Raw genomic sequence first — 12874 nt, forward strand, 5'->3', positions numbered from 1 at the left:
ATGATCCTTGATGTCTTTCAGAGCCATAATAATTCTTCGTCATTCTCAATAAGTTCCACACTCAATATCATTAATTAATAATCCACAACGCTTCCGATAATTTCAATTCTTACTGAAAGTAGGCAAAAGTATCTTGTTCAACTTCAAAAGAAAAGATAGATTTAAAGCTATATATATATTAAGTAGGTACACAAACCCGTAAGAAAGAAGCCGTGGGAAGCTAGACGTTGCAAAGCTTAAGACAACTTAAAGTTTAAGATACGTAAATGCGGCTGCTGAATTAATTGATTGTATTTTTAACTATTATATCTTACTATGATGAGTAGTTTGTTGTATATTTTTAATTATTTATAATTTAGGTATCTTTCAGTGACGTTGTCGACGTGGTTTTCCCCTTTTCAAAACAGGAGAAGAACAATACTGGTTCGCCGCGCCCAAACTGTTCACCATCTGCTAAAGTGCATGGAAGTGTCCTGAAATCGATCAAGGATAATAAGATTTTCAGATACGTTATTCAAAATTAAAGAAGTAACTACCTATTTAACGTCTCAGGCAAAAACAAACACAAACCGGCTCCCATCAATGACAACATCCCCAAAATTAAAGATGGTAATGGTTTGAAAATCGTCGATAGGAAAAGTATGTATGAACTGAAGAAAGTGAAAGCGTATCCGGCGACATGGACGGCAGCAACGCCTTGCCCTCGCACACTTGTTGGGATGAGTTCAGTGGCAAATTGAGCCGCTGAGTTGTATGCAACCGTCACCCCGAAGCGACCAATTATTGCCAAGGATGCAACCAATACTGGACCTAAAACATGTCCAAATTGTCTTAATTATCGAAATGTATCTTTTCGAAAAAACAGAAATATCTTACCAGCATCAGCACTACGATAAACTAGGATAATTCCTGTGGCCGAGGTGAAAATGCCGCTTACGAGAAGCGAAGCTGAAGCCATTGCCTTTCGTCCTATTTTGTCTTGGAGTAATATGAGGACGATGCAAGCTGGAAAGATGGCTGTGGCACTGAGCGAAAACATGGTGAAAGGGGTGATCCCGAGACCTTCTACGTTTCTGGAAATCGCATCATAGCACAGTGTTATAACCATCCTGGAATAAAAGGCAGATAAAGTGGTTAGCAGATAGGTTGACTCCCATCTTGTAATGCGGATCGTAATTGAAATTTATTGCTTCCAGTCTTCGTTGATTCTACAACGAGTGACACATCTTCTCTAATCCTTTTCTTATCACTTTACTCTGCGGAGCTTAAAATGATTACTTGCTCACTCTTAGTGAAGATAGCGTATCTGCAGCGCACACAAAAGCAGCTGCAATTAAACCATTTAAAAACTTCGCAAACTTACTTACGATTTAAAGAACAATATCAGCGTATTTCGTCTTAATCTGGGCGTCCTGAATAATCCCATCATATTCTCCGCTTTACTCTGAGCTTCCATGCTTTGTATGCATTTCGCTTTAAATTCCTCGTAAACTTGTTCGTCTACTGTTTTGCCATTAACTCTGGCGACTGCTCGCAGGCACTCCACAGCTTTCTCGTACTTTTTCTGTGTAATAAGCCACTGAGCACTTTCCGGCAGGACGAAGTAGAAGAGCGGAACTGTGAGCAGTGGGAGAGCTGTGACTAGAAGGAACAATTTCCAAGTTCCACAGTAAACTGCTATCCAGGGTGTGATGGCCGAACCGAGACAGTAGAAGACTCCAATGCAAATGCTGAGGCCGATGGTACGCATTGAGGGTCGAATGTATTCCATGACTGGAAAAGTTCAGAAGATTATTTAGAAAAATTCTTACCATAAATATTTGTGTTTTTACTTTCTGTAAACCTTTTATCAAAAAGGACTTGCTTGAATTGTGGAATAGGAAAAGGGGTGACCATCAGGAATACTAGAGCTTCGCGTGTGCAATGAAAATTAAGGCATATGCACCCAAATTACGTGCTTTATTTTGGTTGCTCCTACCAATGGTGAAACCTGGACAGATAAAATCGAACTCATTGAAACTGTCGCATCCCTGGCGGTCCTCCTGGGATTGGCTCCTCTTCCCCTTTGCACTCAGTTCAAGATAAAAAGGGCAATCTTCAGAATGTCCGGGAGTATCAGCGAGGCAGAGAGCTGCCTGAATTGAAAGAAGATTGACACCTTTTTCAAACGGTATTCCGAACTAGGGTTTCATTTCGAAAAGAAACTAGAAAACGATGGTGGAACAGGGCAATCCGCGATAGCGTAGTATACTGGCGGCTCCCTCAGCATATAGAGTACGCGCGGAGGGATCATCGATTTGTGGAATATGTACTTGAACCCAATGGGGAAGTATGCTAGCATTTTTCAGGATCAGAGTTCAAAGGACTGCTCAACGCCACAGATTACGATGCGCCTGTCCTTCAGCCGCTCATCAGTCACCAAAGTTGCCGCCCTTATCGCCCCATCGCATACACTTCAGCCTGAAAGGGCATGGTATATGGTCCCAAACGAAAAGTCCACCTCGGAATAACCTTATATCTTCTATCAAACAGACATATGGGGAACCAGGAATCAGAAGGCATTCTGAAAACTTGATTCAGTTCCCCCACTAACTCTTCCAATGTTCTGTCCCCCCACGTCCAGCCTTCAGTGTCCCCCCCCCATCTAAAAGCTGCCCTCTGCACTCTGAATAAACAAACTCAAGTGCTGCACATTAAGGAATGCATTAAGAGCTACGTCGGATATCGTACTCATCGCACCTGTAATAGCCAGATACACATTTTTTCGTAATATGGCTAATTTACTGCAAAAACTCTTTCGTTTCATCTTTTTTTTGTGGGATAGGTGAACGCATTTACGCACAGAGTGTTGGACTCCCGCATGTTTCGTCCTCGGATTACCAACTAAACACTTCGCCATCGTTAGAGCCCTCTCTAACGATGGCGATGGGGGGGGGGGGGGGGAACCGTTTGTCACATTACTTTGGGGTAGTCCCCGAACTGTTCCGCCTTGCGGAGCCTTCAAATCAGAGAATTTCTTTCACCAATGGGAGCGAAGAGGAGGAAGGGAACTGTCAGTTTAATGAACCCCCCGCTATCCGGCTCCTCCGCCGGTCGAGCACTATCTTCTTTGCAACACCCCAACGTAGTAGTCCACACTGCTTACCTCTCAGCGCTCCTTAGCATCTCCTCGACAATGTTGTCTGTGGAGAGATCCCTTTTGTTTAAATAGAGCTGCTGACAAATCCCATCCCACTTAAGAACCGGATAAGAAAATAGTCAGGCTCACCATGCTTCCAATTCTGCCACGCACCTACGTTGCCAATGAGCCGCACAATCCATCTGCCTGTAGTTTTATTTTGCCAAGAGAGTTGCTACTCATCTAGGGTGCGTTGCGGTTCTTCACGAGCAACCACCTCCCTTGGCTTTTCTTCCTTGCGCCTAAATATGACTTGACGCTTCTTAGCAGGAAAGGCAACGAGGATCACTCCCGCGATCACCATCACGGCTGGTTCAGAGACAGTGCGCGAGACCATGCACCATAGAGGAGGTCAGACTGCGTTGAACTCATAAGGAGACGTTGCCTGCTAGACGTAGGACCCCCAATATTTGCCATTAGCTTACTTAACGCCGAAACTCCAGCTGCAGCCTTGTTCGCTGCTGCTTTGATTTGGTCAAAAAACCTCATCTTTGAGTCAAGAGTCAGCCCAAGGTACTTTACAGCTGGTTTTGACTCGATTATCGATTTGCCGAACGATACGAGACGACGGGTCGGAATTCTCTTCTAGTCAGGATGACCAGTGCAAGGTTGAAATCATGAAAAGTTAAGCGGAATATTTTTCCAAGCCACAATATGTCGGCTTGGTGGCGCTTAATTATATCTACATGCATACCAATCCAAATGAGTCTAGGCCTTCAAACGTGTCAAAGCAGTTCATTCAAATCGTGACATTCCACTAGGAGGCAATGTGGTCAGCATTGCACTGCCCCGTGATTATTATCTATTCACAGCTGAATTGGCTGGTTTCCTACTTCCAGTCACGATACCAATCTGTCACCAGTGGCATTTGAGTCTCGATCTTTTCTTGCAGCAGGTTAACGCCTTAGCTACTAAGCGATTCGTACAATCCCGCATGCTTTTGCATGCCTCGAAAATAAAGATGTATCAAATTAGCCACTACTCTTATTATTACATACTCAGATCTTAATAGTACTGTCAAACCTTCTCTGCTGGAAAAACTAGGTGTAGATGAGGGAATATTTCGCGTAATAGAAAAGATTGGTTATCCATATGTAAAATAGCGCTCTGATTATATATATATATTAATTCAATGTTGTGTCCTAAATGTAGAAGTGGTGTAGACAAAAGACAAAGACGATATGAGAAGGCAGACAATCTAATCTAATTTCATATGCATAGTTTCAGCTCATTATGCTCCTTTCATAGAAATGTTAACTATCGATGCCTTGTATATTGCCGAACTAGTCGATTATAACCTTTGGCAATGGTTCTAGGATAGGAGTTTGCTTTTGGAATGTTTGTATGACCCCCGACAGCGGTATCATTGGCTTTAGAATGCTCGATTTCTCTAATCTGAGTGTCAGTTCCAGTGATACTGGCCAGATATTCTGGTGCTAAGTGAGGTTAGATGGTGGGACTGTCGAGAGCGCTCTTCTTCTTCTTACAACAGTGCACTATTGTATTCGAGAAATCTTGTTGGAAGCAAGTGTGAATCTGGTGTTATATATGGGAACTGGTTTCGGTCGGGAAACTGACTAGGAGATTCCAGTCCAGTATGAGGAACATTTAAAAACTGTGTTTCGAACGAAAGGAGTCTTTTGATCCAGAGGGAAAATAGGTTATCTATGAAAAATTGAGTGCAGTCCAGCAGATGTTTCATAAAGGGGACGTTGGGATCGTGATGGGGTGGTCACGGTCTTGGCGACTATAAAGATGATCGTTGGAGATTTGTGGATTTCTGCAACTTCCTCTGTCGCACATTGTTTGAAGACAAAGCTTTACAAGATCTGGCTAACTTCGGAATCGAGGAAGCGGATTAATGAACAAAAAAGAGTGAAGACGAACGTGATGCGCTCGAACTACAATACTGTTTGGATTCCCGGGAAGGTTAACGTAGTGTGCATTATATCATAAGGAAATTCGCTACTGTGCTGATAAGAAAGAGCAAAATCTGCTGCAGATAGCAACGATTTCACAACTGTGTACCGCACTACGAAAGAGCTTGCATTCCATCTCTTGAGAATAAAGTAGAAGAATAATCATCTTCACCATCAATACACTTAAATGGAGTAAGGCCGCCGGGCTTCTCGGTCTTCCTGCAAAGCCATTTATTGATGCAGTTTGCGCAGTGAGACCTTCCAGGAAGTTCATCCAGTGGAGAAGTAACATCACAGTCAGAAAAAGGAAGCCTGGGAGGACCAACAAGTCTATGAACTCGAAAAGCACATTGAGCAATCAAACCAGATGCGCACATTTTACCAACAATGAAGCCTTATACAACTCGATTCTCATCCTACTGAGATAAACGGGCAAATCTGATTATCGACCGTATAGAAATATTGGAGTCATGGGTTGAGTACAGTCGCCAGCTGAAGTCGAGGTTTCGCCAGCTGAAGACTATGGACAAATGAAGCCACCACCAAATATGGAACAAACAGTCACTAATCGACTCAAAAACCACAAGATGTTAAGATCCGTTCGAATTACAGTCGAACTGATTAGGGGTCCAACTACACCGAGTGATGAGAACAATTGATGCTGAAAGTCTGGAACAGCGAATCAATGCCAGACAACTGGCAAAGAAGCATTATTTGTCTCACACATAAAACCTGGGAAATGCCTGCTGAACCAACACCAACAGCTCTACTACCAAACCCTATCTCCACCTCCACGTGGTGACCGCTGGGAGCTCTTTCTTAACGAAAAGCTACAGACGGAGAAGGATGAAGGCGAGTCTGCCGCGCCTAAAAACGGCACAAATTGTACCAACTGTTCCTCCAGGTTGGGGGTTGGGTAGGGCTGACAACCCTACACAGGAAACAACTGGTTACGAAGCCACAACAGGAGCCTCGGACTGAACGGATTATAAAACGACGAACCCGGCAACGATAACGGAATAACGACTTGCGCATTTTCTCATGGAACGTGCGCTCCGCGTATAGACCGAATGCTGCTGAGCAGCTAGCCGATACCCTGTCCCAATATAAGGCTGATGTAACAGCGTTACAGGAGATGCGTTGGACAGGGACCGGTTTCCTGGAGAAGAGCCACTTCACCATATATTATAGTGGCCATCCAGTAAACCATGTGCTCGGAGTAGGTTTCTTAGTCAGCCAAAAAATGAAACCTGCTGTTATCGGCTTTGAAAACATAAGCGAACGGCTATGCACTCTGCGCTTGCGAGGCGAGTTTAGAAATATAAGCCTCATAAACGTTCACGCCCCTACAGAGGAGACTGCAGAGTCGGAGAAGGATACCTTATACGAAGCAGTAGAACGTACCCTGGAAGCCTGTCCCAGATATGAAATCAAAATCATACTTGGGGATTTTAACAGCCAAGTAGGGAAGGAGCTCGTATTCAGACGATACGTTGGCTCTCATAGCTTACACGAAAATACAAATGATAACGGACTGCGGATTATTCGATTAGCAGGGTCACACGAAATGGTTGTTGGAAGTATCTGGTTTGCGCGGAAAGCGGTCCACAAACATACGTGAGCTCTCCAGACGGGACCACTTTCAACCAAATTGACCACGTGTTGATCGAACGCCGCCACCTCTCAGCCTTGATGAATGTCAGAACATATAAGGGGGCCAATATAGACTCGGATCACTATCTCGTTGGCATGGTGCTCCGAGCTCGAATAACTATACCACCTAGAATCCCCTCTGATAATCAGGTGAGAGTGAACACTCAACACATCCACAATACAGACCTCCGCGGCACCTATAAAAGGGAAATGGAATGCCGCAATAACCGCAGTCAACAGAGGACCTGGAGATGAAGCATCAACAAATGATCTTCACAACTACCTGAAGAACATTATCATGGATATGGCCACAAACATACTTGGCCCCAGCCGCAAAAGGAGTCGGAACGGCTGGTTTGACGATGAATGCAAGCTAGCAACGGAACGGATGAATGATGCATACCGAGTAATGTCAAAGAACGCGGGCATGCGTGGAGACTTATCACGAACTCCGTCGAGCGGAGAAGCGACTTCACAGACGGAAAAAGAAAACCAGGGAAAACCAACAAGTCTGTGAACTAGAAAAGTACAGGGAGCAACCGCAACAGGCGCGCAAGTTTTACCAACAAGTCAGCAAGATGAAGCCTTATACACCCCGATGCTCGTCCTGCTGAGACAAAGAGGGAAATCTGATTTCCGACAGAATGGGCATATTGGAGCGATGGGTTGAGTAGTTTGATGAGCTACTGACCATGAATGAAATCCGGCTCTATAGGTTACGGTGGGCGGGTCACTTTATCCGTATGGAGGAGGATGATCCAGGCCGGAAAGGCTATAAGGGCAATATCCATGGTAGAAAAAGAAGACGATGCAGACCCTGCCTGAGATAGAGCGATGACGTAGGCCAGGACGCCAGACAGCTTTTAGGGATATGAAATTGGTGGACCTCGGCGCAAAACCGGGATGTCTGGAGTTCCTTATTAAGGGAGGCCTAGACCGGATACCGGTTGTTGCGCCGTTGATGATGATGAATATGCTACTTTCGAGAGTTACAGTTCAGGAAGCCTTCCGGGTTTCAGAGGCCTTCATCCTTATTGGATCATATTTAACTTATATTTACCAATGATTTACTCGTACATACCTAATATATACATCATCACGAAGTTACTATCCGTCGCTAATCCCGATACAAATCGGCATATTGCAAACGCCGGAACACTCGTTGCAAATATTGTCGCCGTATTACCAACGAACGCCGTGAGGTTCGATAGAATCAAAATAGGCAGCCTTCCTGGAATTTCAATAAATTCTTAGTAAAAACTCCAACAAATAAATACATCCAGGCAACTGCCAATGGACGAATTCAATAAATCCCATTAGTGGGATATTGTCCCTTTTTATTTGAATACCTCCATAGGCATACTTGCCCATGTAAAATGTCAGGCATCCTTTGACAAAAATTCCGCTCAAGTTCTGGAATGGATTGGTAATACTCACCAATTTTGTCGGCGTATATTCCGAATACGAGTGTTCCTAGAACGGAACCAATAAAAAACATGGATTGTCCCAATGTTGACTTCCAGGCCCACTGACATACCCAGTTTAGCTGAAATACAAAATTTATTCACTGTACATTCGCCGAAGGGTGGTTTTCGATGTAGATTGAAATGGAAACAGGAGCAGGAATTGTATTTCTAGTAAATTAAATTATGATTTACGATGCATGAGGAAATAATTGATGAATTCAAAACTGAACTAAATGCTAGGAATTTAAGGATGTGTTCGGGGAGGGAGAGCATGTTCGGAAGTTGTCAATTTATTATATGATGTGTTTCTAGTAGCATTGGACAGAAGAACCATTGTTATTGCTGGTGAGATTATCTGATTTTTGTTGATTTAGCTTTAATAACAGTCCAGAACATGAATTGTAATTTGCAAAAACACATGTGCTCCAAATTAGGTGGCTAATGGGTTCCTCACGTCTTCGCCGCAAACGCGTCCATCATTTATTAACGAATTACATTGCATTAAAAGCAGACAATGAGCCACAAGCTCGCTTTTGATGAGGTCAACCAGCGGAAGGGTCATTTTCATAATGTTCACTTTAATTTTGACTACAGCTCTAACTCCTACTAACTCCCGAAGATTTTATTCATTTATATCATTAAATGCTCGAGCTGTCCAAATCAGGCTATACCCTTTCTCTGTCATCTGTCTCCTATCCATAATACCCTGACCTCCGTTCTCTGTCATCTCTCCCGTACTTTTAGTCCATTATCCTCTGCCCTCTGTCCTCTTTTTTTCCGAAAGTGGATATCTTCCAAAGACATTGTTACACATCTGCCAGCCTGTGGGATTTTTACCTACTGAAACCACCCCCAAATTGCTGTCCTCTTCCCTGCAGAACCACCACAAAGTATTTCGTCCCGAGGTGGACATGGCTCTAGGCTCTCCCTTCGCTCATCGATTGCATTCGCACCCGCACCTTTTTCGCCTCCTCTGCCTCTCAACCTGCACTGAATCCTCCTTACCATGTCGTTCACTGCATTCCAGTATTTTCCGGTGCTAATGACTCTTGCTTTCCTCTGTGAATCTTGGACATTGGCAGGTAGCATGCTCTGAGTGCTCCAGAATACCGTCGCAGCTAGAACCGTTTGACCTGCCAAGTTTAAACCTATAGAGCTATTTACGATAACCACAATGTCCCGTGAGAAACTGTCAGATCCCAGTTTAAGTCACCATGCTGTCTCTGCATCCACACATCTGTAACTCCAACGACCCTTTTCCGTGCATTCTCATTGTTATTGCCACCTGCTTAACGATTCCTGCCTTCGAGCATTTTCCACGTGCCGATCAGAAGAAGAATCAGGTTCATCATAGATGCGTGTCACCTCATCGGCCAAAATGTCTATCGTATCATTCTGGCTGAGATGTAGGCTACTTCATCTGGGATGGTTCTCTAACCACAGCACATTCTTAACGCGGTCTTTTCATCAACGGCGCTTATCTTTTGAACATTGCATGCCGTATGCAAGGCAATTCACCAAATTGGGGCTGCACTGAACAGTGTAAACTTCACCACTCTAGCTATAAGGAGACTACGAGTACACCGCGGGCCCCCAATATTTGCAACATCCTTTCCAGGGCTATGCTAACTTTGGACTCCTTAGTGCAAACATATTGCAAATGCTGCTTGAAATTCTGCCTTGCATCTATCATTACTCCAAGGTATTGCTGATTTTGAAGTGACTATATGCTTTTCCATGCTGATAAAGACAGTGGTTTCCTTATGTCGCCTCGTGATAAGCACCGCCTCTGTTTTATCCTTCGCAAGTGCAAGACCTGCATCTTTCAGACACTTCTTTATAGCAGTGATTGTTTCGGATGAATACAATTCCACATCCGTCAGATCTTTTGCCAAAAACGATCACTGCTATTTCATCGGCGTAACCCATTATTGTGGCCTCACTAGCAACTGGGATATTGCGGATATCATTATACATGATGTTCGACAATAGCGGTCCCAGCACAGAGCCCTGTGGAATACCCGCGGAGACAATGTATTCTTTGGTTCTTTATCTGTGCCGTGCCGGAACCTTCTATCTGTTAAAAAGCTGTCGACTAGCCCAGTCAAGTTATTGGGTACACCTGTCGCCGCCCATGAGTTCCTTATAAGGTTCCAACTTGCCGAGCTGAACACATTTTGTACATCAAAGATAATCACAGCACAATACTTGCTAGTGCCACCCCTTCCATGCATGGCATTGTTAGCTGAGCCAGTGACCAATTAGATGGCGCCGCTGGTTGATCAGGCTGTACGGAAGTCAAATTGTCGGTCTGTTGTAGATTATAATCTTCAATATTTTCCCCATAATGTCCAATAAACACATAGATCTGTAGGAAGATCGTTCACCAGGAGAACACTAGCCTTTGTCCTTCCAGGTCTTGAGATCTACCAAGCATGGTTTAGACAACTCAACGAATATGTCTGGCTTTAACTTAACCACCAGTTTAAGAGCTTTGTTTTTATGTTGCCGAGGCCGGGTGCTTTCTCGTCACTAGGGATATTATAGCTAGTGTCTGCAGACTGTAACCGTTCGAGGTCTTCTGACAAAGCAAACCCTGAACAATTTTCGGTAGGAGATCTTTGAATCTCCCCATTGCAATCCTGTGGAGGCTTCCCCATGGGTCTATATGTCCCTGTGAGCATAGTTGTTTAAAGCAATTTCGCTTGCTTCGCTATATAGCTAGTTTCAGATTTCCTCCAACTTCCTTGTAAACACGCTGCTTCTCTTCCTGGTCAGGCCGACCCTTAGCTCTCTGGGCGGTTTGTCTGGGCTGCTCACCAGGCCCGATGACTCGCCGACCGGAGATCAGACAATTCGATATTCCACCTGCAGTTGTGCCTTCTATAGGGAAAGTATAACGTCTCGACATTGATGAGTCGCATGGCGACCCGGTACACTCAGTAATATGGACGGCTATCTGCGCTGGTGTGCTTGGTATAGTATTTTGGTTCAACCATACACCTAAGAATGTTCCAGGACATATCGCGAGCTTGTGAAGGACCAACAAAAGTCAGATCAGAACCAGACCCCTCTTTATGGTAAGTATTAACAATACGATATATAACTGCGCAAAAGCCACCAAGGGACAAGGTCCTCTTGCATTCGTCAATGAGTATCTCCCGTTCTGCGGCCCATTCACTGACTTTTGGTCTGCCTCCTTTTGAATTCAAAATCAATCTATCCAACATGTCCTCGAATTCAGCCATGTCAGGCTTCGAGGAACATAGCAACTATTAACGTATATGCCGTCTATTTTGGCCCATGCGAACCCACTTGTGGGCTGCCCCATACATTCTTGTATGGCTTGGTTCCGCATACTCCCAAGCCGCCCCATCTGTTGGTTCGGCTATCCAGACATTATTGTTAGGGTTTCTATAGAATTCACTTATTATAGCCACCTCTGATTCGTGGGTGGCATGTAAGAACTAGTCTTGAGCGACTATACAGTGATTGAGGTTGATTTGGATCAACTTCATTTTCCCACTGCATTTAGTGCTTTTTTTTAACCCGCTTCTGGCAATATGCCCGCTATCCAGGCCCTCCTTTTAATTATACAACATGCATTATGAATCCTTGTTACATTCCTGAGCAATGTCACCTGTTTCTCCACAATGTTTGCACCGGTCAGTTCGATCAACTTGTGCATACTCTCGCCAGATGTCCGTACAAGACACACATGAAGCATCTCTTCAACTACATTTGCTCTCTAAGGCGGCAGACTACTCATCCAATGCCGATCATCCCGACATCTAGCAGCTTACGAGCTACTTCAGATGGCAGCCAGATGGTCGCGATCTGTGTACCTCCATACGCCTTTCTAAGGTTTACAATGGATGCCTTCTGCAAGTCGTGCAGCTTGAACTACTCCGCCAAGGCAATACAGATTTCTGCGTTAGAAGTGACCCCATCAAGGTCCTTGGCTTCGGCTTCGCTCAATTTAGACCTTTTCAGTTCCAGCATGAGATCTCCCTTTTGATTCCTCCAGATACTGCATGGATTTCCGCCCAAGTCTTTGAGGTTAGGGTCAGCTTTCGCTCTTCTTAGTATGTCTACATAACATACTACCCGTGCTTGAAATGTTGATCTGGGACGGATCCCCACTCTCTCCTTTTACTTTTTTGGTTGTTTTAATACAGCCTTAGTCCAACTGTTGTGCACCATTTGAGACATCGGCTCCCTTGTCGGCGTCAGTATTCTAGGCACTATTTTCCCACCTACCAAGGTTTTAGATCTATTCTTCAAAGTGGGTGATACGCCGATTTCCAGGATGTTCGTCTTCCTTATCCCGAACCCTCCTTTTTCTCTACTCTCCCACGAGTATACGGCTGACTATCACCTTCGTTGATTGCATTACCGTCGAGGGAACTCATTTTAGGGCTCTCCTTCGGTTCTTCCCGCGGTTTTTTATATAAAACCTTGATGGCTCTCATTTTATGCTTGATTTGTGTTTATCTTTGATAAATTTCGGCAATTCAACAATTACCACTCCGAACAAGATGAACGATGACTCTTCCAGGTCGGGCTTCTGTTCCATAGCCACTCTTCTTTCCGCACATTTTGAGACATTAAGGGATTCCTTTAGCACAGGTCTTTTTGCGCCTTGGATATTGGAGGAG

At 44.3% G+C, this 12874-nt stretch overlaps 1 protein-coding gene across 1 annotated transcript in view; it reads right to left on the reverse strand.

Moving 5' to 3' along the window:
• Nucleotides 1–343: 343 nt before the first annotated feature.
• Nucleotides 344–12874, reverse strand: part of LOC119659279 (organic cation transporter protein-like) — a 52492-nt gene continuing 39961 nt past the window's right edge. The window contains exons 4-9 of the mRNA XM_038067288.1: nucleotides 8188–8296; nucleotides 7832–7981; nucleotides 1368–1773; nucleotides 877–1109; nucleotides 537–810; nucleotides 344–473 (exon numbers count right to left, since the gene is read on the reverse strand). Coding sequence (XP_037923216.1) covers nucleotides 356–473; nucleotides 537–810; nucleotides 877–1109; nucleotides 1368–1773; nucleotides 7832–7981; nucleotides 8188–8296 — 1290 coding nt within the window. The 3' untranslated portion in view covers nucleotides 344–355. The remainder of the gene's footprint in view (nucleotides 474–536; nucleotides 811–876; nucleotides 1110–1367; nucleotides 1774–7831; nucleotides 7982–8187; nucleotides 8297–12874) is intronic.

The sequence above is a fragment of the Hermetia illucens genome, chromosome 6 (genome assembly GCF_905115235.1).
Source record: "Hermetia illucens chromosome 6, iHerIll2.2.curated.20191125, whole genome shotgun sequence".
NCBI classification, from domain to species: Eukaryota; Metazoa; Arthropoda; class Insecta; order Diptera; family Stratiomyidae; genus Hermetia; species Hermetia illucens.